This window comes from Diaphorina citri, unplaced genomic scaffold (genome assembly GCF_000475195.1).
Source record: "Diaphorina citri unplaced genomic scaffold, Diaci psyllid genome assembly version 1.1 scaffold123, whole genome shotgun sequence".
Classification (NCBI taxonomy): domain Eukaryota; kingdom Metazoa; phylum Arthropoda; class Insecta; order Hemiptera; family Psyllidae; genus Diaphorina; species Diaphorina citri.
In genome coordinates this window covers 586,875-614,493 of record NW_007377560.1, presented here as the reverse complement: position 1 = coordinate 614,493, position 27,619 = coordinate 586,875, and the positions used below count along the sequence as shown (strand labels likewise).

Here is a 27,619-nt window from a genome sequence, read left to right as displayed (position 1 = left end):
ATACCAAATTTCAAGTCTCTAGCTCATACCATTCCCGAGATATTGTTAAATTACACAGAAAACCGCCAAAAAGCGGTAAAATGCCGCCAAAAAAGCGATCTGTTTTTCATTCCCCCTATTGATGGTGAATAAAATTTCCATTATTTCTGAAATAAATGTTTTATACAATATACACGGTGTACTAACAATGACGTATACTAAAATCCCATATGACTGATATGACGTATACGTATAATACAAGGTGTCTTAGAAAAAGGTCATCTTATTCCGAAGGAAAGGGTTTTCTTTTCATTATTTGCCCCTTCCTTGGAAATAATGGAGCAGTGGTGATTTTTTCATTTTTTAAACACCTTGAAGGAATGATACTTAGTTTCTAGTTTAGTATACACCATGTTTCTAGCATACATACACTATTATAATGACAATGCACAAATCTTATCTATTGCTTAACATATTAATGACAGTGAAATCAGTCGGGGTTTTCGGAATAATACAAAGAAAGAGGAAGGGAGGCGTTTTAGAAATGCAAAGGTTACACATTAGATGATTTAACTCTTGACTAGGCATAAAAATCAAAGGTACTCCCTTCTATACAATGCAATTTAACCAAGGCTAAAACCAGAGTGGAGCGGAGAACAAAGAGCATAGAGCTTTTTGCTGAGCTCCTATGCGGTTTGAGTTGGTCACTTCCCTCTAGACGGTGGCGGTATTTTGACCGCTTTTTGACAGATTTTGACCGTTTTTTGGCGGTTTTCAGCTATAGCGACAAAATGGTTAGAGATATTGTAAAAGTTAGGGTAAAAGAACACTCAAATGGTATAGAGCGCTCTATGACCTGTGTAGTGTGTACACTACTTTACGAACTTGGTAGATTATGTAGAATGGTCTCGTGAGACCAAGTCTAGCGAAAAAAGTCTACAGTGTAGGTACTGGTACCTTATGAACTGCGAAACTCAGAGTCTATGTACTCTATGATTTTCTTCAAGTCGTCTAGATCGAGTGCTCTCTTCTCAAAGGTCATCTTATGATAGTCCAATCCTTCGACTGTTCTACGATCTGAAACGTCCATAGGATTTACAGGTATCCACTCTGCTGTACTGGTATTAGTGAGGAGTTTTTTCAAGTCGTCTAGATCGAGTGCTCTCTTCTCAAAGGTCATCTTATGAAAGTCCAATCCTTCGACTGTTCTACGATCTGAAACGTCCATAGGATTCACAGGTATCCACTCTGCTGTACTGGTATTAGTGAGGAGTTTGGGTAGAAGCGTAGCCTGACGGATTTGTAGGTGAACTACCTTGTTGAGTTTGATGAAACGAATGCCCACCATGATCCTGTGGGAGAGAGGGGATAATTGAATATAAATAACATCCAGTCATAGGGAGAAATAAATGACAAACAACACAAATAAATGCCGTTTCTTTGTGTTTTTATATCACAACTTTGGTGCTCACTGCAGCTTTATAGGATTTTCCAAATTACTCAATAATCCAGCACTCAATGTTTACCTACTATGCTGGCACCGGTTGCTATGCACTTTTTTATTCCATAGCTATTCATTTTCCTCACGAGGCTGAGTGGGCCCCGCATCAGCCAGTCACGGAATCAATCATTTGCACGATACTAAAATTACCAATGTTATGCTTAGCTCAGCTGGTACCTGGTAGTGATTTTGCAAGAAAATTACATGTCCTTGATATTAGTATCTTCTGTAGTTGTTTTGCAAAACCTTGTTAGATCGCTCTTGGTTCTGCAATGCTTCTGGACTGTTGTTAATGTTTGCTTTACTTCCCATGTTAGAGACAACTTCAGATCATTGCTATCCATCCTATCTTTGTGTGATAATATTAACGTAGCGTAGGTACCTATTGATTTTTTGTCAGTTTCCTTGGTACGAATTGTACGACAATTGGTTCTGGGTTGTGTGTTTGTACAGTTGTTTGTTTCAAGTATGCTTGTTTCTTTGTGTATTGTTCTAGTTTATCCCCGGCCAATTCCTTTTGCTGAATCTTCTTCTTGAATTCCTTGTTTTACTCTTCGAGTTATGTACTTGTGATTTTCATTTATAACACTCATATTGTTCCAAATCTGAATCATTTCCTGTCAATCATAAGTCATTCTAAATCTAAATGACTCTTCTACAAACAAGTCATCCGCAATGAGTCTTTTGACAAAAAATCGGATGATTCTCACAATAAGTAGGAACAGGCTGAACATCAACATACTACTGGCTACTGCAACTGCACTATGTAATCTAATCTCCTTTCTCTTCACGAAGTTCACGTACTTTCGCTACTCTCTGCCAGGAAGAGGATGTTCTTTTCATTTTACCGTACTCCACCTTCTTGACCGAAACACCGACCGCGTCTGAACACGGGAAAAGTTGAATCTCAAATGAAATAAAAGCGCGTAAAAAATTTAATATCCTCTTCTACAGCTACTACTAAGATCTGCATATTCTGCATATTCATCTCACATGTGGGTAGGTGCGAGCTCAGATGGATAATCTTGGTATTGGATCTGCTTCTAATAAGTCATCACAAGTTGTTATCAGTAATATGACCTTGGTCCTTACCTGTATTGCTAAACCCCCCTCCCTCCCTACTGGTGGGTACAGCTGTCTCCGGACAAGGGAGAGTCATACAGACGAGGCACTACATCAAGTTATACGAGAAGCATTGGCCATACTCGGCTATAGTGAACCTTTGCCTGGGAGGGGTATTAGAATTCTATCCATAGATGGTGGAGGTATTAGGTAAGGGACACAGGAATTTTTAATCTAACTCAAAACCATGTTCTGCTCCATGTTTAGGCTGATGAGGTAAAGGGATTCTTTAGTAAGTAATTAGGTATCATTTTCGAGCAAGAAAAACGAGACCCCTCCATCCATTAAAAAAATGGATTCTGTCAAAAAAAAAAAAAAAAAAAAAAACATTTTCGAGAAAGATGGAAGATTTCGAGGTTTTCAGGTAAAATAATGATTGGCTCTTGGTGCATAAGGCCCAAAATTATTCACCAAATAAAATGAAAGACGTGCGTTCTAATCGGGCCTTTGGTAGTTTCATGGGAACTCTTTTTCTGAGTGATCTCTTCAGTTTCCCGAATTTTACTCTGCTGAATTTAGTGTTCATAATTTTCACTGCACCACTAGTTTAACCCATTCTCATCTCATCTCCCCCCCCAGGTGTTCACACATGTCTATCGGATCTACTACCCCAGGGTGTCTACTACCGGTTTAACCCTTACCTGTCCGAGGTTCCAGATCTAGATGAGACTCGCCCGGAGAAGTTAGCTCAGCTTCGTCTAGACACGGATATCTACATCAGGAAGAACGAGGCCAAGTTCCAAGCGGAAAAAAAAGAGCATAGAATTGACTCTTATCTCTCTTCTCTTTTCCCCTATTCTATTCTGTTTCCTCCCTCCCTCTCACTAATTTTAAATCTTCTTTATTTTCTATTTACAGAGGCATTGCTGTGATAGAACTACTTCGCAAGTTGGAGCAAATCTCTGGACGTCGCATATCTGACATGTTTGATTACATCTGTGGTGTTAGTACTGGATCTATTCTACTCTCTACTGTGGGAATTCCTGAAGGTAAATATTCCTCTGTAGGGAATTGAGTTTTAGAAGTGACATAACTAACGCCAAGGGATGATAATAAGAATAACACAATCTGGCTCCTATTGATTCATAGGGTCTTGGGGGCACGGTTGGTCCAGTGGTAACGTGCTTGCTTGCCATGCAGAAGGTCCCGGGTTCGAATCCCACCATCGACAAAAATTTGTGTAGGGAATTTAGTTTTAGAAGTGACATAACTATCGCCAAGGGATGATTCAAATGATAATAACACAATCTGGCTCCTATTGATTCATAGAGTCTTGGGGGCACGGTTGGTCCAGTGGTAACGTGCTTGCTTGCCATGCAGAAGGTCCCGGGTTCGAATCCCACCATCGACAAAAATTTCTATTATTTTGTTTTGTTTTATTTTATTTTATTATAACCCTGTGGAGGCCAGAGGTAACAAAAATTTCCGATGTTCTTACACCTGTGATTTTTTTTTCTTTTTTTTTTGAGAAGCTGTCTTCAAATTTAGCCTTTGACTGCGATTTCCTCACGAGGCTGAGTGCACCTAAAAATTCGTCAGCAGTCAGAAGGTCATCCCCATTCAGATACCAACCATGCACAACTTTGCTCAACTTCAGTGAACTGGTAGAAGGTTGGAAATATTTGTAACACCCCTAGTCTGGTTATTTCATTGTGATAATTGACTTCATTGTAAGTTATTTTTATTTTATTTATACACTGAATTATTATTGATGAAATATATTGAATTACCTAATGAAAAGTAAATACTTCCTGAAAGTAATACTGATTTTTAATGTTCTTACCCCCGCGTTTGCAGAAAAGTTATGTCGTCATTTATAAAAGAAAAAAACCTTGTAGGTCTAACCATTATATAACAATTGCTACGACGCGATGTCAAAACGCGAAATGCTGTGAAAATTAAAAAGGAAGCAATAAATTACAAGCAAATCATGTTTGGGCTAAGGTCTTATCATCCCAAATCGGAAGAGAGAATGAAGGACAGGATAGGAGAAAACCAGCCGTTCTTAGAACGAACCTTATCTGTTTAGGATAAAGTTAGTATTATGTTCATGTTCCTGAAATAAACTACTTTTTTTCGAATAAGGCGCTTTAACATGTTAATAAATGTTGTTCGCGCCTTAAACTAAGCTTTATTTAGTTCGGTGTTCTATTAATTTTTCATTATAGCAGTGGTACACTTATTTTCTAGCTTTACCTGGTTTTGTTTTACAATAGTGATACCATTTTATTTACTTTTTCGGTAGAGTATAGAGCGCTCTATGACCTGTGTAGTGTGTACACTACTTTACGAACTTGGTAGATTATGTAGAATGGTCTCGTGAGACCAAGTCTAGCGAAAAGAGACCAAGTCTAGCGAAAAAAGTCTACAGTGTAGGTACTGGTACCTTATGAACTGCGAAACTCAGAGTCTATGTACTCTATGATTTTATCACTTGTAATATGTTTGCTGTATGTTATTTTTACTTTCTATTACTACAGTATAGCGAGCTATACTAGTGATGAATGAAAGTGTTTTTTACTTTTGTAAGGCTTTACATTCTTCCGTGGCTCTTCCGCCCAACTGAAGATCAATTGATAATTTAATTTATTTTGTTCTTCTTTTTTTTCTTTTTAGGTACTAAACCAAAGTGCGTTTTTTTTCCTGCTAGTTTTGCTGCATGCGTTTCTTAGGTGAAATATTAGATGTAGAACGACCTAGTTCTTTCCATGTTTAACTAATAAGTATCTAATTCATATTGCACACTCGGTGTTAAGTTCACTCGGCCTTGGATTATAGAGGGATGGTGGCCCAGTAGTTTTTCTATGAAATTATTATGTTGATGATTTTTTATTGGTATTATTTTGTTTTAATGTTTTATTTTATTTGATTATAACCCTGTGAAGGCCAGAGGTAACAAAAATTTCCGATGTTCTTACACCTGTGATTTTTTTTCTTTTTTGAGAAGCTGTCTTCAAATTTAGCCTTTGACTGCGATTTCCTCGCGAGGCTGAGTGCACCTAAAAATTCGTCAGCAGTCAGAAGGTCATCCCCATTCAGATACCAACCATGCACAACTTTGCTCAACTTCAGTGAACTGGTAGAAGGTTGGAAATATTTGTAACACCCCTAGCCTGGTTATTTCATTGTGATAATTGACTTCATTGTAAGTTATTTTTATTTTATTTATACACTGAATTATTATTGATAAAATATATTATTGAATTACCTAATGAAAAGTAAACACTTCCTGAAAGTAATACTGATTTTTCAATGTTCTTACCCCCGCGTTTGCAGAAAAGTTATGTCGTCATTTATGAAAGAAAGAAACCTTGTAGGTATAACCATTATAAATATAACAATTGCTACGACGCGATGTCAAAACGCGAAATGCTGTGAAAATTAAAAAGGAAGCAATAAATTACAAGCAAATCATGTTTGTTTCTTCAAAGAAGATACAAGTTTGGAAAGATTTTATTTTCAAATGAGAAATTAGACAAATACAAGGATATAATGGCGAACTTATACTGATTTTTAATGACTTATTTTAGGCTCAGGTTTACAACCTCATATTGAAGTGTTTGTAAATCTCTGAGAATACTTGGAGAACACGCCGGAACCGTCTCCGAGAATACTGTTTGGAAAGATTTTATTTTCAAATGAGAAATTAGACAAATATAAGGGTATAATGGCGAACTTATACTGATTTTTAATGACTTATCTTAGGCTCAGGTTTACAACCTCATATTGAAGTGTTTGTAAATCTCTGAGAATACTTGGAGAACACGCCGGAACCGTCTCCGAGAATACAAACAGATAAGGTTCGTTCTCGGAACGGCTTCTCCTATTCTGCCTGCCTTATCTCTTCTATTTTGGGACGATTAAGACCTCCATTGTTACAATTGGTGATTCTCATGATTTTTTTTTATTATCTCAGAAAAAACTATAAAAATTAAAAAAAATATTGAGACTAACATCTAGCGTATATACCCGGAGGTTACTACTAAAACCGTGACATACAAAAGTCAATAACATCGACTGTATACTACGATAGTATTGAGAGATTCTGGCTTTACCCGGAGGTTACTACTAAAACCGTGACATACAAAAGTCAATAACATCGACTGTATACTACGATAGTATTGAGAGATTCTGGCTTTTTACTTTTATTTTTCACAAAGCAGTTGAGCATCGGGTAAAAAAGTCTGACTAACGAAAAGAAAGCAAGTAGGTAATTGTACAATAAAAGTGAATGGGGCTCAACCACTTTTTTTTTTCTTCGCTGATAAAGGAAGTTCGAAACACGCTGATTGCAATAGAAATGCTTAAAATTTCATTTTAAACATCTTGAAGGAATGATACTTAGTTTCTAGTTTAGTATACACCATGTTTCTAGCATAAATACACTATTATAATGACAATGCACAAATCTTATCTATTGCTTAAGATATTAATGACAGTGAAATCAGTCGGGGTTTTCAGAATAATACAAAGAAGAGGAAGGGAGGCGTTTTAGAAATGCAAAGGTTACTACACAATAGATGATTTAACTCTTGACTAGGCATAAAAATCAAAGGTACTCCCTTCTATACAATGCAATTTAACTAAGGCTAAAACCAGAGTGGAGCGGAGAACAAAGAGCATAGAGCTTTTTGCTGAGCTCCTATGCGGTTTGAGTTGGTCACTTCCCTCTAAGCGATGTGATGTTGGGTTGTACTTGATAGATGTATATACTTACTTATTATTAGAGATATCACTCTCTACAGGTCTCAGACTCCCTTATCTTGCGCTAGATGTAGAAATATATGATTGTCAACTCTACAATAATATTTTCGTCAATTTAGGTATCTCGTAAAAAAGTCCAAGAGACTGAGAGGTTGAAAGGGTCTGGGTTCCATTCTTTACTGGGTTTCTGGCGTATACCAATGCGTAGTATTAGGATAGTATGTTACTACGCCATGCTTACTACGATACGGATAAGTTTGAGACGTTCCTACGAGAATATATCGGAGAGACACCCATGATTCAGACCAACAGACAGAGGAAATGTCCTAAGGTGAGTAGAAATAAAATAAATAGCTACTCAGTTATCCTCACGAGGCTGAGTGAACTCCGAACTCTCAGCACAGGGCGGAAAGAACCGGGAAACGTCATCACGGTATTGAAAAAACTTGGATCGTACCGGGAAAGGCTTGAATGCTGGAGGTCCAGGGTTTGATTTCCGGCGGTGTTGAAGTTTTTTGGCTCTGTACTTACTTGGAGTTCGGGGTGCACTCAGCCTCGTGAGGACAATCGACAGCATTAGAAGAACCTTCAAAAGTAAGAGACCCACTAGATTTTCGCATTTGGAAAGTATATTAAGAAATTTGTTGTTTTCTAATGCAATGGAATTGATCATTAGATTATTTTCCTACAGGCATCCGAGTATTTACTTACAATATGATTGCTGGCTTCCACGACAGTGCAAGTAAAGCTTCCGGAGTCAAAATATTAAGAAAATAATAACCTGTGATTTGATTCTCCACAGCTCTCAGTTGTCTCCACGGTAGTAAATCATGACAAGGTATGGCCGTACGTGTTTCGTAACTATTGATGAATTTGTAAGCTTGATTCGAGCCTTACATCCAATCGTGTGTGCTGACTGACGTCTAATAGAAATTACAATAATTAAAAGTATAGTGGAAAAGTGTGGTAAAACATGACTAAACTTATACAAATTTCAATGTGAAAACGAAAAACTTGAAAGTAGATCGATACTAGGTATTCGCGGTACCTACAATTCTCCCAAATTTTTTGATTTTCGATTCGTGGGTCCGCCACTGAAAATTACAAAGAGGTTTCGTTCATACGATACAGATTTTTCAAACAGCTGATTTTTGTTTACAAACATTCTTATCAGATTTTTTTGCAAATTTGCAAAAACGGAAACGGCTGCAACAACAAATTGATAGAAAATAAATTAATTAAATTTTAATAAAAGTTCAATAAATTTAAAATTAAATTGTGTGCTGGCTTCCAAGGCTTTTGATACCTATTTTATTTAGCTAAGTGAGGATTTTACCAAACAGTCTAATAACCTTGTAGGGTAGAGCGTCTGCCTTGTAAGTGCCAGGTCGCGGGGCATTCCCGTCCGGGGGGGGATTTTATCCTAAACAGGTTAGTTTTGTTCTCAGAACGGCTGGCTTTCTCCTATCCTGTCCTCCTTCTGTCTTCGATTTCGGGACGATAAGACCTTAGCAGTTACAGTTCCTTTTTGGCGTTTGTTCGGAACAATTTATTATACCTACCTAACTGTCTTTTTGCATTTTCTAATCGTTCTTAGAATGTACTTACTGAAGCTTGTAAAATGCTCTGCGTTTGTTTAATGTTCCTACGTTTCTCCCATTAGGACGGTGGTATGACAGTGAACAATCCAGCTGCTGTAGCTATTCATGAAGCTACACTCCTATGGCCAGGGGCTCCGTTACAATGCATCGTATCATGTGGTACCGGGCGTACTCTGCCTAAACTAAACGCCACGCCTTACAGTCATGATACTCAGAGTGCTAGTGATAGTGCTCAGACAGCAGGATCATCATTGTGGCATAAGATGGTCAAGATACTAGAGACTCGCTCTAACCTCAAGGTTTCCCAATTTCAATAGCAAAGACATAGGTAGGTCGTTCCGAGGGAGGTTAGAGATTCTCAGACGCGTATCTCTCTATTTCTTAGACCTGAATATATCAGGCGATAGAAACTCAGATTTCGCTCTAACCTCAAGGTTTCCCAATTTCAATAGAAAAGACATAGGTCGTTCCGAGGGAGGTTAGAGATTCTCAGACGCGTATCTCTCTATTTCTTAGACCTGAATATATCAGGCGATAGAAACTCAGATGCATCGTATGTAAACAGTCGCGGCGCTACATACCCTCCATACCCCGGCATACTCTTATGATACACACCCGCACCGGATAGGGGACTCAATGGTTCTGTAGTAACTGGCTGTATGTCTATGTAGGGGAGTGTGGTCTGACCTACGTCACGATCCAGATCTGAGTTAGTGAAGAGAAGATAAGAGTCTGGTACTGAGTCTATGCGAGATGGCGCTGAGGAGACTGTAGGTACATCCAGATTATCCACATTGAGCAGCGTTCTGTAATAAGAGACATAGTTGGGTAAAGTTATGTGTGATTTATTACCACTGAAATATACAAGGCCGTGTTTAAACTGCGAAAAGTAAAGGGACTTTTCAGTCCTATTCTGGCAGGATAAACAAGGTATATTCTGTTCGGAGAATGAATCTCACCTGCTTAGGATGAATCGCTCAAACCCGCAATCTACCTTTCAATTCCAAGTTAACTCTACTGGATAAAATATATTTAAAAAAAAAGACAATTTAGATTTGACTTTCAACTAAGAAAATTTGATGAGCTATTTATAGTCAGATTCCTATCATCAGACCAAAAACGTAATAAATCTTACCGTATCTTCAAATGTGAGGCAGTGAGATTTCTTGCCTAATGTTACTCCATTCTCATATTGAATCCATTCACCCGAAAATGAAGGGGATTTGAAAATTTCTTGTTTATCCAGGTTTCTCGTTTATCCAGGTTCGACTGTAATAGAATAATATGATAATCAAGTGTTTGGTCCGTCTGATCCTAGCGCCTTGGTCGTCTAATCTAATCAACAGCAAGCTAATATGTAAAATGTAAATAAACAGTTTGTTGATTTTTAGCCTAACCAATGATCGAAAATCAGTTTGTCCTTTGTCTGTTGGTGTGTTGGTATTGGTATAAGAAGGGTCATCGGCTATTCAAGCTCTATGTCACTGCGACCTGATGAGATCTTGTGTGCCTTTTGTCAGTTTATCTCTTTATATCTGTTGTTGTTCGTTTCTCACAACAACTCTTGAACGGTTTGTCTGATTTGTATGAAATTTAGCAGCAAAAATATTACAACGCGCGAAATTTACTCCTTAGCTTAGACGTTGAGGTTAAAATTCCATGCCTCGGTTGGGATTGAACCGACACCCTCCTTATAGTCAGGCAAGAGTCTTGACCACTACACTGAGGCGGTAGCAAGGTCCGAGTACCTACTAAAGTCAAACGTACATAGTACCTACATATGTACAATGTACATGTATACCATGTATATTATGTACATTGTATATGTATCGAGTTACTACATACTATTGAAGTGTTAACGACAGTCAAGTGAAAATCTAGGTATGCAATAGAACATCTGAGGTGGCAAAGTTCTCCAGAGTGTACTTATCAAACTTGATATTCGGAGCGGGTTGTGAAGTAGAGGTTTGTGTGTTGGAGTCAATCTTTGAGGTCTCGAGTGAAGGAAAAATGGTTGAGGTCTCGAGTGAAAAAAATAGAAAGAGGTCTCAGAAAAATAGAATCTTTGACGACCACTGAATTGTAGGTAGTTTAATGTTTTTATTATCTTGACAAAGTGAAGGTATGTACAAGACTAATAGTAATAGAAGTAGAAGTACAGACTATACCCGGGCCACAGAACAGAACGCTATGATCAAGCAAATAGAAACCATTAGTGTGTTGTGTTCTTGTGTTGATATACTATCATCCATATTTCTTATTTCTTTGTTTGTGTTTCGTTTCTTATCATCGTGAAGTTTTTTAGTTTCATCAGCGTTCAAGTTTCATAACAAATAACCACCCAAGTTTAACAACATAGGTATCCACCTGTTCAACTTTAAATACGCCATAGCCACACTACGAGACTAATAATAACATAATCAATAGTTCCATGTTTATAACTAGGCACAATCGTGTTACTATTGAGAGTTTTAACGAAAATTCGAATAATCTAGAATTAATTTCATAATCTAAGTACATAAATATTGTTTGCTTCTTTATTTTGTTTTCCGATTTTATCAATTCTAATAAATTGTTCTAATTTTTACCTATTGTCTATTTTTATTGCCATTTTCAAGTCTCCAATTAATTCATTATTTTTCCCTGTCTATGTTTTTAAGTCTAGTTTGATGAGAAAATCTGAATAAAGTACGAGTAAATATAAATAAAAATAATAAAGATATAAATAAAATGTAATGAAAATGTGGAACTATTAATTCAATGTATTCTTAAATAATTACAAGACATTAATTGAGATTAAGCAGTTATTACCCATTTAAATATATAGTGCTGAAATCGTGAGCTGTGAAAGAAAAAAAATAATATTTCCAATAATAATTAATAATTAACACGTGTGGACCTCGTTGTTTTCTTCGTTATCCTTATCAGAAATTATTCAAAAGCGGTCAAAATACCGCCAACCGCAACAACCATCTGAACCAAACGTTTTGTGTTGCATCCTTGTGACATTTGTGAACTACATACCAAATTTCAAGTCTCTAGCTTATACCGTTCCCGAGATATTGTTAAATTACACCGAAAACCGCCAAAAAGCGGTAAAATGCCGCCAACCGTTGCACCGGTCTTAACCAAAACAAAAAGTTTTGTGTCGCATCCTTGTCACATTTGACAGCTACATACCAAATTTCAAGTCTCTAGCTCTTACCGTTCTCGAGATATTTTGTGTGTCGCATTCTTGTCACATTTGAAAGATACATACCAAATTTCAAGTCTCTAGCTCTTACCGTTCTCGAGATATTTTGTTTACAGACAGGAGACACACGGACCAATGGCTGAAACTTTGTATTTAGGCTCTAGGGACCTCAAAACGTTTTGGCACTAAAAACTGACCATCGAAAATTTGACCGGATTACATTACTTTCCTTCCTATAGGATAAGGAAAGTAAAAAATCAATCCTAAAAAGTATTGTGCCGAGCACTTCACGCTTGTGCCGAGCACTCACGCTTTGTCCCGAGCACTCACGCTTTGTGCCGAGCACTCACGCTTTGTGCCGAGCACTCACGCTCAGACCATCTGAGAGACTTAGGTCTGAAGCTTTTTCCACCCCACACTTTCCAAAGCGACGGGCTGAGGCACCTTATAATGCTTTTAAAGAACAGTCACAAGTTCTCCCAATGTTTGACTGCGGTTCAGAACAAGCCAATTAAACATGGCTAGAGACCATCACCCCGGTGTATGACAGGAAAAAAAAAGATATCCTTCCTTTATTCTGCCATCACCATTTGGCTATAGCTGAAGCTGCAACAACTGTCATATCCAAAGCTCTGCTTTACCATAAAGAATTTGAGATAATTATTACAATGTATTTGCTTGTTGTCAGGTATTCGGTTCCGACTATTGGGAAGTCATTTGAATCTGGAAGTGAGAGCTACTCAATTTGATTATGAGACTGGGCAACTATTTGTACACAAGAGCTTCTGGTTTGGAAATTCCAACACGGATGCCAATATGGAAAACCCCAGGTAAACTATTGTAATTTAAATATTAATTCAAAAAATATTTTTTTAAACAAGAATCTTCACGAAATAAAATTAAAAAGACAATTAAGATCTCTTGCGTTTTTGGTCTGATGATAGGAATCTGACTATAAATAGTCCCAGGTAAACTATTGTAATTTAAATATTAATTCAAAAAATATTTTTTTAAAAAAAAACAAGAATCTTCACGAAATAAAATTAAAAAGACAATTAAGATCTCTTGCGTTTTTGGTCTGATGATAGGAATCTGACTATAAATAGCTCATCAAATTTTCTTAGTTGAAAGTCAAATCTAAATTGTCTTTTTTTTTTTTTAAATATATTTTATCCAGTAGAGTTAACTTGGAATTGGAAGGTAGGTTGCGGGTTTGAGCGAATCATCCTAAGCAGGTGAGATTCATTCTCCGAACAGAATATACCTTGTTTATCCTGCCAGAATAGGACTGAAAAGTCCCTTTACTTTTCAGTCCTATACGAGAAGTATAATTTTGGTTTGCAGGTAATTTCACGACAGAGACCGAGCTGCTACAAGCACAGTTCAAGGAGCGACTAGTACAACAGATGGGAACAGTGCAAGCTGCTATGTCCTCCACTAGTAATATGGTGTACAAGTGTGATCCCAAGACACATATCCAGGGTCAAACCTACACCCAGCTCACTATGCTACTACAGGTTCGAACCCCGTCCTAGTACATTTTAGAATAGCTGGTCCGACCGGGTCTCCCGCGTACAAGGCGAGCGCAGTGACCACTACACTATGGGATGAAAAGCAAACTCTGTGGCCGAATGGGTATCATACTAGGTTTGCACGCCGCGGCGTGAGGTCCCGGATTTGATTTCCGGTGGGTCGAAGTTTCTTCGGTTCTGTGCTTGGAGTTTGAGGTGCACTCATATTGAAATAACAAATGAAAAATGAAACCTTATAGGGACGCGAACGACCTACTGTCTGTAGTGTTAAAGCGCCTAAAAGGGGGGGGGGAACCCTGAACTCTAATTGATATAGTTTCTGTCCATAAATAAATCTCAATAATAAAACGATAACGAGTTCAATGTGTAGGTAAACACTACTTACTTATTATTAGAGATATCACTCTCTACAGGTCTTAGACTCCAGTAGCGATCTGATCTTGGGTTATCCTTAGCATCACATAGACACATACAATAGGTACAATGGTGTGGGGGAATATAAATTCTCCACCATGAGTCAACCTGTAATCAAACATCATATTCAATCAAATCTCAAATTCTTTTACTATAAAGCAGAGTTTTTTCACACATTCTGGGGATATACTAAGTGCCTCCTTTGCAACCAATTTCCAAAATGTTTTTACAATGGTAATGCCGCTACTGGGCGCTCGATTAAAGTAGCTACTCAATTGTCCATACGAGGCTGAGTGCAATCGGAACTCCAAGCACAGAAACTTTGACTCTACCGGGAATCGAACCCGGGACCTCCGGCGTGCAAGCCTCGTGTGATAAAACAACAGATAGGTAATATATTGAAGACTCAGTAACTTAATGAAGCTTCATATCAACATTAAGGGAGAGATGGAAACTTTATCTCTACTTCGCATACTTGGTTTTTTTGATAACCGATATCGCTTTACGGCATCGTCAGTTTTTGTATTGCGTCCGTCGTACGAGTATTTATGTATTTATTTGGATCAAATGATTTTTTTTTTAAAGAGGTTTGACAGAGGGAACTGTAACTGCTATGGTCTTATCGTCCCGAAATCGAAGAGAGATACGAGTATTTATGTATTTACTCGTGATCATGTGTGTTATCTATAATGTGTTTTTGCGTAAATTCGCAATACAAAAGCTGACCGACCCATAAGGCAAAAAAATAATAAATCTTACCGTATCTTCAAATGTGAGGCAGTGAGATTTCTTGCCTAATGTTACTCCATTCTCATATTGAATCCATTCATATCTGCGTGTTGAGTTTGCACTTTTCTGAAATTAAAACAAAAACAAAGCAATGAATAAAACTTACGAGATCGCCCAGATGGTCACCCATCCAACTACTAACCAAGCACAACGTTGCGTTGAGTGATCCATTGGGAAATGGGAGATAAAATTATAACGTACTAACGCCCTTGGCGATTATCAACGAAAATCAAGATAGATTTTAAAGAAATTAAATTCAAAGTTCCCAAGATCTCGGGATTGATTCCCAGAGGGGTCGAAGTTTATTTAACTTGTGTATTTTGCATGAACTATTGTTAAATGTTATTTATGCACCTGTTAATAATTCAATTTGGTTTTCAAAGATCTCGGGATTGATTCCCAGCGGGGTCGAAGTTTATTTAACTTGTGTATTTTGCATGAACTATTGTTAAATGTTATTTATGCACCTGTTAATAATTCAATTTGGTTTTCAATCCCGTCAATGTAAAGAGATTAAAAAAATTGAATTAGGAGCTCAAGCTAAGAATAAACTTACAGGACTGGCACATAGGGTCATGTCTGAATCATAAAACTGACAATTCAATATTGTGCCTTCACACCGCTTCTGTCTAGCACAGAACTCGTTCTTGTAACAATCATACTGTCTGGGCACCAATGAATACGCAGCGCACTTACTTCTACAGGAAGCCTCACCATTCAGATCTACCACGTTCACCAAATAGCCCTGCAATCAGAAGGGTGGGGGTTCGAGACCCGGGGTCAGAAAATACGAGATAACATGAGAAATTTTTATTAAAAATTTCAAATTGCTATTGAGTCGAAAATAAACCCCACACCGTTCTTTATCCGAGGTTGATTTAGGGTATGCAAGCAACTTCCGTGGCCAAGTGGGTATCGCACTGAGCTTGCACACCGGAGGTTCTGGGTTCGATTCCCACCCGGGACGAACTTTATTCTCAACAGATAAAGTTTGCTCTCGGAACGGTTGGTTGGCTTCCTCTTTTCGACAAGGCCCTCTGTTTTACCAGTTCCCTCTATCAAACCTCTTCAAGATAAGGTTCGTTCTAGGAACGGACCAGCTATTCTAAAATGTACTAGGACGGGGTTCGAACCTGTAGTAGCATAGTGAGCTGGGTGTAGGTTTGACCCTGGATATGTGCTTTGGGGTCACACTTGTACACCATATTACTAGTGGAGGACATGGCAGCTTGCACTGTTCCCATCTGTTGTACTAGTCGCTCCTTGAACTGTGCTTGTAGCAGCTCGGTCTCTGTCGTGAAATTACCTGCAATCCACAATTATACTTCTCGTATAGGACTTTGTCTGGCAAGGGGACGTTAAACAGGGAGTAGACCAGCTTAGTCTGGCTGGGGGACTTTAAACAGGGAGTATACCAGCCTAAATTTCCCTTCTTGCTATTGCTAAAGATATAGCAAAGGTTGAGTGCGAAGGGCATCCAACACCCAATGTCAGCCCAAAGCAATCACTCTAGTTAGGGCTGATTGAGAGGCTGACGAAAAACGCCGACCCCGTTTGTACACGGGAGGGGGTGAAGAAAAAGAAGAAGACTGCTCGCATAGGACTGAAAAGTCCCTTTACTCCAGCAGACGATCACCCGTCCAGATATCAACCACGCACAACGTATCTGAACTTGAGTGATACGTAGAGACCTAGGGGGAGTATGATGAAGACACAGGTTCTTACCTTTTCCATACAAATGTAGCAGAGTCCAAGAGAATTGCATCATAACGTATGCCTTCACTTGTGTCACCTGTAGTGTGGAATACAGGTTGTAAATGAGTTGCTGGGGAGACATCTCGGTACTGCAGATCGAGCCCTCCAACTCCTGAAACATCCGGTATAGAGGACACGTGTGGTTAAACAACCTGTATGAATTAATATTTAGACTCTTGAGTGGAAGGTATCCACTAGGCGAGGTTAAAGCCGGAGGCGTTCTCTACCACCTAACCCTTGGAGCTCCATTATTGTGTGTAGCCACACTAGTGGTAGTGTACCCACAATTCACCTGAATAGAGCTAAAGACAAGGGTTATAACTAGGTAGAATGCATTGGTTCGTTACAAGTAGAGCTTCGCTTTTATGTGAAGAACAATGTTTTACCTTATACACATCCAGATAGAAGTTATCCCTATCAACCAGTACACTGCTGATCCTGTCCATCATATGTGGTACTGAGGTGAGCTCACCACTGTTCTTATCATACAGAATCATATGACAGAACTCAAGCCATGACTTGCGCCACAGATTGTAGTCTGTGCGTCCCAGCTGTGCTTTGAATTTGCTATAGTACATCTCCACCAGTTGTCCTAACATGGTCATGATACGCCACGAGTAGGAATAGTTTGCAACGGACGGGGATAGTACTTGGACATCGCCCAGACGAGAGAACTGCTGTCCCATCTCCCTGTAGAAGTTGACCAGGTTGATATCTTGTCTGTGTTGAGGGTGAGAATCATTCTTTACAAATAGCCACATCGGATCTGTTATATTCCGAGAGATAAGCTTCATTTCTTTCAGTACAAAGTCGGTTAGATCCAGCGCTGTGATACTCGTATGTTTAGGCGCAGGATGAAATGTGCAGGACACAAGAGTGGCCCCTAGCAGGACACCAACCCAGGGGAGGGATACCATGGCGCACTAGTGATTGGTTCAACTTGACAAGGGTTACTTTTGATACCAAGTTCTAGTGATGACAATTGGTTTCATTATTACCGCGCGGGGTACGCGGTAGGTAATGTTACTAATGTTAGTGAAGTGACGAAATAATTTCTGATAAGGATAACGAAGAAAACAACGAGGTCCACACGTGTTAATTATTAGACAGACACACACACGGATCAATGGCTGAAACTTTGGATTTAGGCTCTAGGGTCCTCAAAACGTGTTTTGGCATTAAAAACTGACCATCGAAAATTTGACCCGATTACATTACTTTCCTTCCTATAGGATAAGGAAAGTAAAAAAGGAGCAAATAGGTAAAACAAGTAGTATTCTAAGAAGAGGATGGGTATAGTTTACATGTAAACTACATGTAAACTATTTGGCTGAGCGGCGTTTACCACGGTAAACTTACACCTGTTGATTTTTTTTTTAATTTAACATTTGGGGTCGAGTGGATTGGAACAAAATAACTTTATTACCCATATTTACTAGTTTGGCTGAGCGGCGTTTACCACGGTAAACTTACACCTGTTGATTTTTTTTTTAATTTAACATTTGGGGTCGAGTGGATTGGAACAAATCACATGCCTTCAGGCACACTATATTGTCAAAGATCTGAGTTTTACCTTGCCCCTGGCATCAATTTAATTCATATCTATTTCACGTCCTAAAAAGGCCCATCGGCGAAATTGGATATTGCTCCTTAATGATAATATTCTGAACTGGATTACACAACAAACAGGTAGGTAGTAGGCAGAGTGTCTGATACCGAGAGAGGGTATAGAGGGCAAAGGCAAAAAATTGAACAAGAAACAATATGGTAATATGTATTTCCTATTTTTAGGTATTACCTAATTGTATTTGTCAGCAAAAGAAGTGAGTTCTCCTAAGGATTAACATATTTCCTATTTTTAGGTATTACCTAATTGTATTTGTCAGCAAAAGAAGTGAGTTCTCCTAAGGATTAACAGTTTTTTTTTTTGCTAGAGCCTCAGTTGTAGTCTTCTTTCCGGCCAGACGAACTGCTAGTTGCAACTCGGGATCGGCTATAGCGTTCACAAAAGCATCATTTCAAAGATTTATTGATTTATGAGGTAGGTACCTACATACGACATACCTAATCTAGAGAACCATAATTTGGAGGGTCGGACACTTTATTTATTATTATTATTATTATTATTTTATTTTTTTTTTGCTAAAGAACACCTAGGTACCTACAAGAGACTTTTTTTTACAACCGTGTGACACAGCATAGAGTTTCGTTAAATACTGTGATACCGATTTCATTTAGTTTTACGTTGTAGGGGAATCATTTTTTTGGGGTCAACGCGTCCCAAAAGGTTTGGCGATTTCTAATTTTATACACAGATGACCGAATCGATTTTACGGTTCCCTATGATCAAATTCCGATGTCGATTTTCGAGACATTGTTGTGAAAATTATATTATTGCGTGGGAACATTCCTGATCACTCTGAGCAGTGAAGAAGTTTTTAATGGAGCATTGGAGCAGCCCTCAATGGTCGCTTTGTTATCATTATGGCACTAGGCTTGCACGTTGGAAATCCCGGCTTCGATTCCCGGCGGGGTCGAAGTTTTTTCGGCTCTGTGCTTGAAATACGGAGTGCACTCAGCATCGTAAGGACAATCGAGTAGCTATTTTAATAGAGTGGCGACCAGTGGCGGCATTAGGTACCAGTGTTGAAAAGGTTAGTGAAAAATGGAAATTAACTGCAAAGGAGGCTGTGATACTGTGATATTCACAGTAGTAGTGAACAACCTAAAGAGTATCCTGACGAACTACCACCGTTGTTCCGGGAATAACAAAGAAGAGCGGGGAGGTTTTTAGCGGGTTGAGCGGCCAAGAATGGTGCCACAGAAGGGCGAAACACCATACCCTGAGCTGTGACTCCAGCATACCCTCTAGCTATACTAGAGAAGTCAAAAAGATTTTCCTCCTCAAAAAAAAAAAAAAAAGTAGTTTTGATGAAAAGGCTCTGCTTTACCACAGGGGGGAAAAACTAGGTACCTAGGTAACTTAATAAAAACCCCTAAATGGAGAATAATGATAAATAAATCTCCTAAACCTTCGGACAGTCCAACTCGAAACCACCGTTTGGAAATTAAATTTATTTAATCTCGGAGTAGGTAAAAAAAAAAACAAACATATTTTTGTCCCATTTTTACTTTCCTTATCCTATAGGAAGGAAAGTAATGTAATCGGCTCAAATTTTCGATGGTCAGTTTTTAGTGCCAAAACACGTTTTGACTGCGGATGACGAAACCGGAGGTTGCCTGGAATAGAACACAGTAGAATACTTTTAGTATTTACAAAGGATGTCTAAATTAAATAAATTTATTAACAGAATAGACATTGTTTATATCCTCTTAGCCCTGCCCAAATAGGACTGAAAAGTCCCTTTACCCCAGCAGTCTAAACAAGGTCTCGTTTATTTTATGGGTTAAAAATAACATGGTATAACAAAATTTTAGGACCTTGCGTGTAGTTTACACAACTGTAACTCACCTATTGGCTTCTGTGCGTACGGTATCCCAAGCCACGCATCGACCTGTTTCCCGGTCGGCGCGGTCAGCGTTATGCCGCGTATCCGCCCCTTGGTAGTTTTGACCACGAGCGGGTCCGAACCCGGGTCTCCCGGCAGGGGAGGCTGGTCCGCTTGCATCCGCATGGAATGGTCTTCAAGGTCATCGGGATCTTCTTCGTCAGATTCCGTGATGGAGATTTCGTCGTCAATAATGCGTTCACTCGTCGCGTCTGCATCCATCCTGAGGGAGAAAAGAGATTTTTTTTTTAAGAGGTTTGACAGAGGGAACTGTAACTGCTATGGTCTTATCGTCCCGAAATCGAAGAGAGAACCATGATCGACAGATCGAATAAACTACGGGCTAAAAAATTCCCGGAGGGACGGACCCTGCTTGTTCTATCTTCCTTTATGTGCTCAACAAGTTCCTTTAAAAATAGAACATTTTCCCATCTTCCCTCGAAAAATCATTGTCTCTTTTCTCAAAAAATATCAACATTTTCCTATGTTAATTCAAAACTTCAACATTTTCCTATGGCAAATTCAATAAATCAACATTGTTTCCATTTGCCCAGTTTGAGAAGCACTCAGTCCAGAAAGACAAAGAACCAGGTCCAGTTAAAGAATCATCAGCAATAATTACTCAGGTTACTCTGGAATACCCAGAACCCAGAAGCAAACCACTAGGTCTATACTATACCCAGAATAACAACCAGGCCTATACATTCAGAATATTTAGATAACTAGTTACTGTAGGCAGGTAGGTACAAAGAACAGGGTATTTCACAAAGTCTGATCATTTCAATTTCAAAATTACGTACGTTTCAAGATTCTTAGAGCGGGATTTACCAACTCAGAATTGAGATCAATCTAGGATTGAGTATGCTGTGTCGCGTCGTTTTGGCAACCCAAGCTTTGGACCAACTGTACCCGTGAATCCCATACCTATGTATACTGTCACGGTACGTTCAAATCTGCGATTAGAACGCTGTCTATTACAACCAAATGTATTTCAAGACCAGTTACCAGGACAAGCCTGTATATTTGGATCAAGTTTACCAACTCAGAATTGAGATCAATCTAGGATTGAGTATGCTGTGTCGCGTGTCGCATCGTTTTGGCAAGCCAAACTTTGGACCAACTGTACTCGTGAATCCCATACCTATACTGTTACGGTTCGTTCAAATCTGCGATTAGAACGCTGTCTATTACAACCAAATGTATTTCAAGACCAGTTACCAGGACAAGCCTGTATATTTGGATCAAGGGAGGGGGGTTTAGCAATACAGGTAAGGACCAAGGTCATATTACTGATAACAACTTGTGATGACTAATTAGAAGCAGATCCAATACCAAGATTATCCATCTGGGCACGCACCTACCCACATGTGAGATAAATATGCAGATTTTAGTAGTAGCTGTAGAAGAGGATATTAAATTTTTTACACGCTTTTATTTCATTTGAGATTCAACTTTTCCCGTGTTCAGACGCGGTCGGTGTGGAGTACGGTAAAATGAAAAGAACATCCTCTTCCTGGCAGAGAGTAGCGAAAGTACGTGAAGAGAAAGGAGATTAGATTACATAGTGCAGTTGCAGTAGCCAGACTAGCCAGTAGTATGTTGATGTTCAGTCTGTTCCTACTTATCGTGAGAATCATCCGATTTTTTGTCAAAAGCCTCATTTCGGATGACTTGTTTGTAGAAGAGTCATTTAGATTTAGAATGACTTATGATTGACAGGAAATGATTCAGATTTGGAACAATATCAGTGTTATAAATGAAAATCACAAGTACATAACTCGAAGAGGAAAACAAGGAATTCAAGAAGAAGATTCAGCAAAAGGAATTGGCCGGGGATAAACTAGAACAATACCTACACAAAGAAACAAGCATACTTGAAAGAAACAATGGAGCAGTTGCAAATGGGTAAAAATTATAAATAAATGGTCGATTCCTATGTAAAAAGTTGGAAAAAATCCAAATCTGAGATCAAAACTCCGAAAAATAACTTGTTGTGACGTCATCGCCTACGGGAGCGTATGCCGTGACGTCAAAGTTCACGATTTACCGTTATTTTTTAAATCGATTTATCTCGGTTTCTAGAAGTCGTAGAAGAAAAAGAAAAATTCCGTTGGCCCTCATTTTTCCTGCTCTGTGACTTTGAAACGTGACCCAAGTAAGCGCAACTGTTCTATTCAAGAAGAAAATTCAGCAAAAGGAAATGGCCGGGGATAAACTAGAACAATACACAAAGAAACAAGCATACTTGAAACAAACAACTGTACAAACATACAACCCAGAACCAATTGTTGTACGATTCGTACCTACCAAGGAAACTGACAAAAAATCAATAGGTACCTACGCCACGATTATCAACACAAAGATATGATGGATAGCAATGATCTGAAGTTGTCTCTAACATGGGAAGTAAAGCAAACATTAACAACAGTCCAGAAGCATTGCAGAACCAAGAGCAACTTAGTACTTAGTCAGTACTCAATTGAATTCAATTGACATTGACAAATATCGTGCGTGGATACTCAGAACAGATTTAGTTCATAGCAAAATATTCCTACTTGACAAGACAAACTCTTCAACAGATGGACAAAGAGAGTGACTGATAGATTTTCTTGCAAAATCACTACCAGGTACCAGCTGAGCTAAGCATAACATTGGTAATTTTAATTACATACACTACAGTCTACAGTCCAACGGAAGAAAGAAAACAGTCTGAAATATTGGAATTAGTTCAATCAGTCCAAATTCTCCAAATCGGGAAATGGGTGGAAATCTGGAAGTATCCCTTTTGAGGTCCTTTGAGTATAAAATTAATTTGTTGTTTTTAGCCAATGGTCTATACATATGAACAATTGTATATTGTAAATGTGTGTATGAATGAATAGTTGTACAAAATATGTTGAGAAGTAATAACAAGCTATGTAAACAGTTAAACCACACTGGTAAATAATTATTTATTTTTTATTACAGTCCAACGGAAGAAAGAAATCAGTTCAGTCTGAAATTTTGGAATCAGTTCAATCAGTCCAAATTCTCCAAGTCGGGAAATGGGTGGAAATCTGGAAGTATCCTTTTTGAGGTCCTTTGAGTATAAAATTTGTTGTTTTTAGCCAATGATCTATACGTATGGACAATTGTATATTGTAAATGTGTGTATGAGTGAATAGTTGTACAAAATATGTTGAGAAGTAATAACAAGCTATGTAAACAGTTAAACCACACTGGTAAATAATTATTTATTTTTTATTATTTTATAGGTTTTGCCCTGTTTATACCTACTGTCTGTTTCATTTAAAGATTGAAATATCCGATATTCGAAAAAATATCCGATAAAAATGGGAATAAAAATTAAATTTAATATTAATTTTTGTTAAAGGGGAAAACACGACGACTATAAAGAAACTCACGTCTACACGATAAACACTGAACTCACATACTGAATTACTGATTACTGTACTGAATATTCTGACATGTTCTGTGTTTTGACTAGTGGCGATATTCAAGTCGCACCGCTAATACGAGTATAATCCTATACTGAAAGAAACAAAGGTATAGGTCCTTGAAATTCGCGAAATATGGTTTAATAACGTCTAAATTTGCTAAAAGGACAAATCCAAGTAAACCCCACCAAAGAGTAAAAAAAAAAAAAAAAAAAAAAACTGGGGTTAAAACACCCCCCTGGTGACAAGCGGGATGAACAGATTTTTTTTCGCTATTTCTCAGCGGGATTTCAAGCGGCGAAATTAGAACCACGTGATTGCTCAGATGATCACCCATCTAGATAGATACCAAACACACCGTTGCTTAACCTTAGTGATCTGTCTAAAACGATTTCGTCTATTTTGGAGACGGTCTCCGAAAGTTATTTCTTTGGGGACTCTCGTCTATTGGAGCGCATCGCTGGCTGTTGAGTGTACTGTCGCTTGGACGCTTAAACATAGTCAGTCAGACCCGGTGAAACAAATACCTTCCTAATTATAATACCTTCCTATGTCACTATGACTATGACTAAGCGTCTAAGCGACAGTACACTCAACAGCCAGCGATGCGCTCCAATAGACGAGAGTCTCCAAAGAAATAACTTTCGGAGACCGTCTCCAAAATAGACGAAATAGTTTTAGACGTTATATTCTGCGCTTCTCCTGCAGAAAAAAAAATCTGGTGTGAACATCACACGACTTTCCTTATCCTATTAAATATTATGCTTAGCTGGGTTTCTTAGGTATGATTTTGGTTGAAAGATAAAAGGCCATGCTAAACATGTATTATGGTGATGTGATGTAGCAGAAGCCATGATTGTGACGGAATTTCATGACTACCATTTACTATGGGTGATAAATTTTACTATGGGTGATAAATTTATAAATATCTGCCAGCCTAGTTAGCTTGGAAGGTAGCACACCTGCCTTGCAAAGGCTAGATCGTGGGTTCGATTCCCACCCCTGAAGACCTTTATCCTAAACTGATACCTTTGGAATTTTGATTTGATTGTTGAAAATTAAGCTGGATTTTGTTAGAGTAGGTAGGTAAATAAATTGAATGAATGCTCAATTATGCAGTGTTTGCTTCCAGTATAATTTCATGTTTTGACTTAGGTAGGTATGTAGTCTATTTGTTATTTTTTATTCTTCATGTAAACAAAATGTGTCACCACTCATACCATAAATGTAAATAAATAATATTGCATGTTAAACTGTGCACACAATATGATTAGAAATGGAAATTTGAGATTAGATGGATGACTAATTTGCTATAATCACAATCCTTTATTCCTCTTTAGCACAGATGACCTTGTTGCTCATCATGTAAACAAACAAATAAAAATAAAATTCCTCCATAGGTATTCTATTACTTTTTTTACTATTATTACCTATACATACTTACAGAGAAAAACAATCAATAAAACTCAAACATCAATACATAGAACTCTAATATTGCATGTTCAATTGTCATTTAGGAACTGAGTCATAAAAAAATAAGTATCTATCAATCTATCTACCTTGACAAAATGTCAGTGTACCTACATTTGAATGAAAAATAGGCTGTTTCTTTCTAATTACAATATACATACTTACAGAGAGAAGCAATCAATAAAACTCAAACATCAATACATAGGTAGTTACATAGAACTCAAATATTGCATGTTCAATTGTCATTTAGGAACTGAGTCATAAAAAAAATAAGTATCTATCAATCTATCTACCTTGACAAAATGTCAGTGTACCTACATTTGAATGAAAAATAGGCTGTTTCTTTCTAATAAACAAATTTCAAGAAATAAATGACTGCAATGAAGATGATGGGCTGGACACATTACAAGGACAGTAAAAGAAAGGACAATAGATAGACAAAAAGAACAAGAGAATGGTACCCAAGAGAAAGAAAGAGGACTAGAGGACTTCCACCAACCAGATGGGTTGATTCAATCAGAGAAGTGGCACTAGTGGCAGGAGCAGCATGGATGAGAAGAGCACAAGACAAAAGGATATGGATATTTTTCCATCTTGACTAATGATATGGTTTACCAACTGAACCAACTTGGTATTGAAATGAAACAAGGATCTCCCTACACTTAATGGTCAGGTAAACCTTGGATTAAACTTAATTGTGAGACAGTCCAAGGTGGTAAAACTTGACCTAAAAGAAAGATAAGTTAACTAGGTAGGTATGTACTTACATTGAAAGTTTTCACCACAGTCTGAAAGATTCCTTCCCTCATGAAGATTCGCACGGTATCCCGTGAGCTTGGTACAATCATTTCATTTATTCGCTCCATAAGGCCTCGCACAGATGTAGGTACATGGGAAGTCAGTGAGGTGGCAAAGTTCTCCAGAGTGTACTTATCAAACTTGATATTCGGAGCGGGTTGTGAAGTAGAGGTTTGTGTGTTGGAGTCAATCTGGTTGGATTCTTTATAATGTTCCTGAGCCTGATCTGTGTATGCTGAAAACATGAACAATAACAAAATTGTTAAGAAGTACATACAAAATAATATTTTAATTTTATTATCATATTATCTACATTTCAGTACTCATCATTTTGAGATTTCTTCTCACATTTATATATCTAAGAAGGTATTAATCTAGAGAAAGGGTAATTATTCAGAAGCCACAGCAATGACAAAGAAAGCCTCTTTTTGTGTTAAACGAGTCAATCTGGTTGGATTCTTTATAATGTTCCTGAGCCTGATCTGTGTATGCTGAAAACATGAACAATAACAAAATTGTTAAGAAGTAGGTACATACAAAATAATGTTTTAATTTTATTATCATATTATCTACATTTCAGTAGGTACTCAATTACTCATCATTTTGAGATTTCTTCTCACATTTATATATATCTAAGAAGGTATTAATCTAGAGAAAGGGTAATTATTCAGAAGCCACAGCAATGACAAAGAAAGCCTCTTTTTGTGTTAAACCCTATATCTAAGAAGGTATTAATCTAGAAGGTATGACCAAGAAAGCCTCTTTTTGTGTTAAACCTAACCCTTTAATAACACTGGTCACTGCTTATTTGTGACAGCTCCTTCATGGCTTCTGAATGATGTGTTAAACCTAACCCTTTAATAACACTGGTCACTGCTTATTTGTGACAGCTCCTTCATGGCTTCTGAATGAACTAGTACCTACTGGAGAAAGTAGGTAAAGTACCACCACATGAATTTACAAAACAATTAACTTACAGAGGAAATTCTGATAGTAGAGCTCAATCAATGTGATTGTATCCTCGATAGCATCCAGTTTCAACTCAAATCGGAATGCTATTGGCAAATCCTTCTGGAGCTGGGATATAGTTTGCATGTTACTTGCTATCAAATCCCTGTCAATTTTCTTCACTATTCGAGTCACTTCTGCAAACTTCTTGAACAGGTGATTGTATCCTCGATAGCATCCAGTTTCAACTCAAATCGGAATGCTATTGGCAAATCCTTCTGCAGCTGGGATATAGTTTGCATGTTACTTGCTATCAAATCCCTGTCAATTTTCTTCACTATTCGAGTCACTTCTGCAAACTTCTTGAACATTGGGATCAGTTGTCGACGAGTTTTGGAGAATGGCAGTTTAATTTCACTATCTTTGTTAGCATGATTAACAAGTTCTGCAATCTCTGGAGCTTTGGATAGAGTTGAGACAGTTTTCTCAGTGATGTCAAATATGGTTTCTATATCATCAAAACCAAAGGGCAGTGCAGTATGTAGACAAAGAAGCAACAGTAAACCAAGCTTCAACTCCATTTTCAATAGATACGGTATAGGTACCTGGAAAATGTCAAAATAAATAATTCACTGATCTGTTCAACTAAAGGAAACACTGGTTACACTGTGATAGATATATTCATCAATCATCACCTCAGTTACCTGAGAACAAAGAGATTTCTTGGAACTGACAAGTAGGAGTTAGGAGTTGGGATTGTGATGATCTCAGTAGCAAGACTAGTATTTATCTCTAGCAAGCTAGTCTAGTATTAGTTCTGCATGTCAGTAAACAGATAACAGACGTATGACTCATACTAAACACCCA

General features: G+C 38.0%; 1 protein-coding gene and 1 long non-coding RNA gene across 2 annotated transcripts; one reads left to right on the top strand and one right to left on the bottom strand.

The window, feature by feature from the left end:
- Positions 1-937: 937 nt before the first annotated feature.
- LOC103524877 lies at positions 938-27,531 on the bottom strand. Its single transcript, XM_026820130.1, has 9 exons — positions 27,082-27,531; positions 26,782-26,926; positions 25,774-26,039; positions 16,561-16,702; positions 15,969-16,141; positions 15,392-15,580; positions 14,806-14,901; positions 14,018-14,154; positions 938-1,331 (listed from the first exon to the last, which is right to left on the bottom strand). Exons 1-9 carry the CDS (start codon positions 27,331-27,333, stop codon positions 938-940), a joined length of 1,794 nt encoding a protein of 597 aa, XP_026675931.1. The 5' UTR covers positions 27,334-27,531.
- LOC113465550 lies at positions 7,523-8,165 on the top strand. The gene is made up of 2 exons (XR_003390217.1): positions 7,523-7,637; positions 8,109-8,165. It is a non-coding gene; the product is annotated as an uncharacterized LOC113465550 (long non-coding RNA).
- Positions 27,532-27,619: the final 88 nt, after the last annotated feature.

Bases quoted from the DNA above. Each gene is read 5' to 3' on its own strand.
- LOC103524877 (XM_026820130.1), bottom strand. From the start codon at position 27,333: ATGGAGTTGAAGCTTGGTTTACTGTTGCTTCTTTGTCTACATACTGCA. The intron at 15,581-15,968 runs GTTCGAACCCCG...TTCTGATTGCAG, and splicing joins AGCTCACTATGCTACTACAG to GGCTATTTGGTGAACGTGGT. The intron at 14,902-15,391 runs GTAAGTTTATTC...TTTTAATTTCAG, and splicing joins TGACCCTATGTGCCAGTCCT to AAAAGTGCAAACTCAACACG.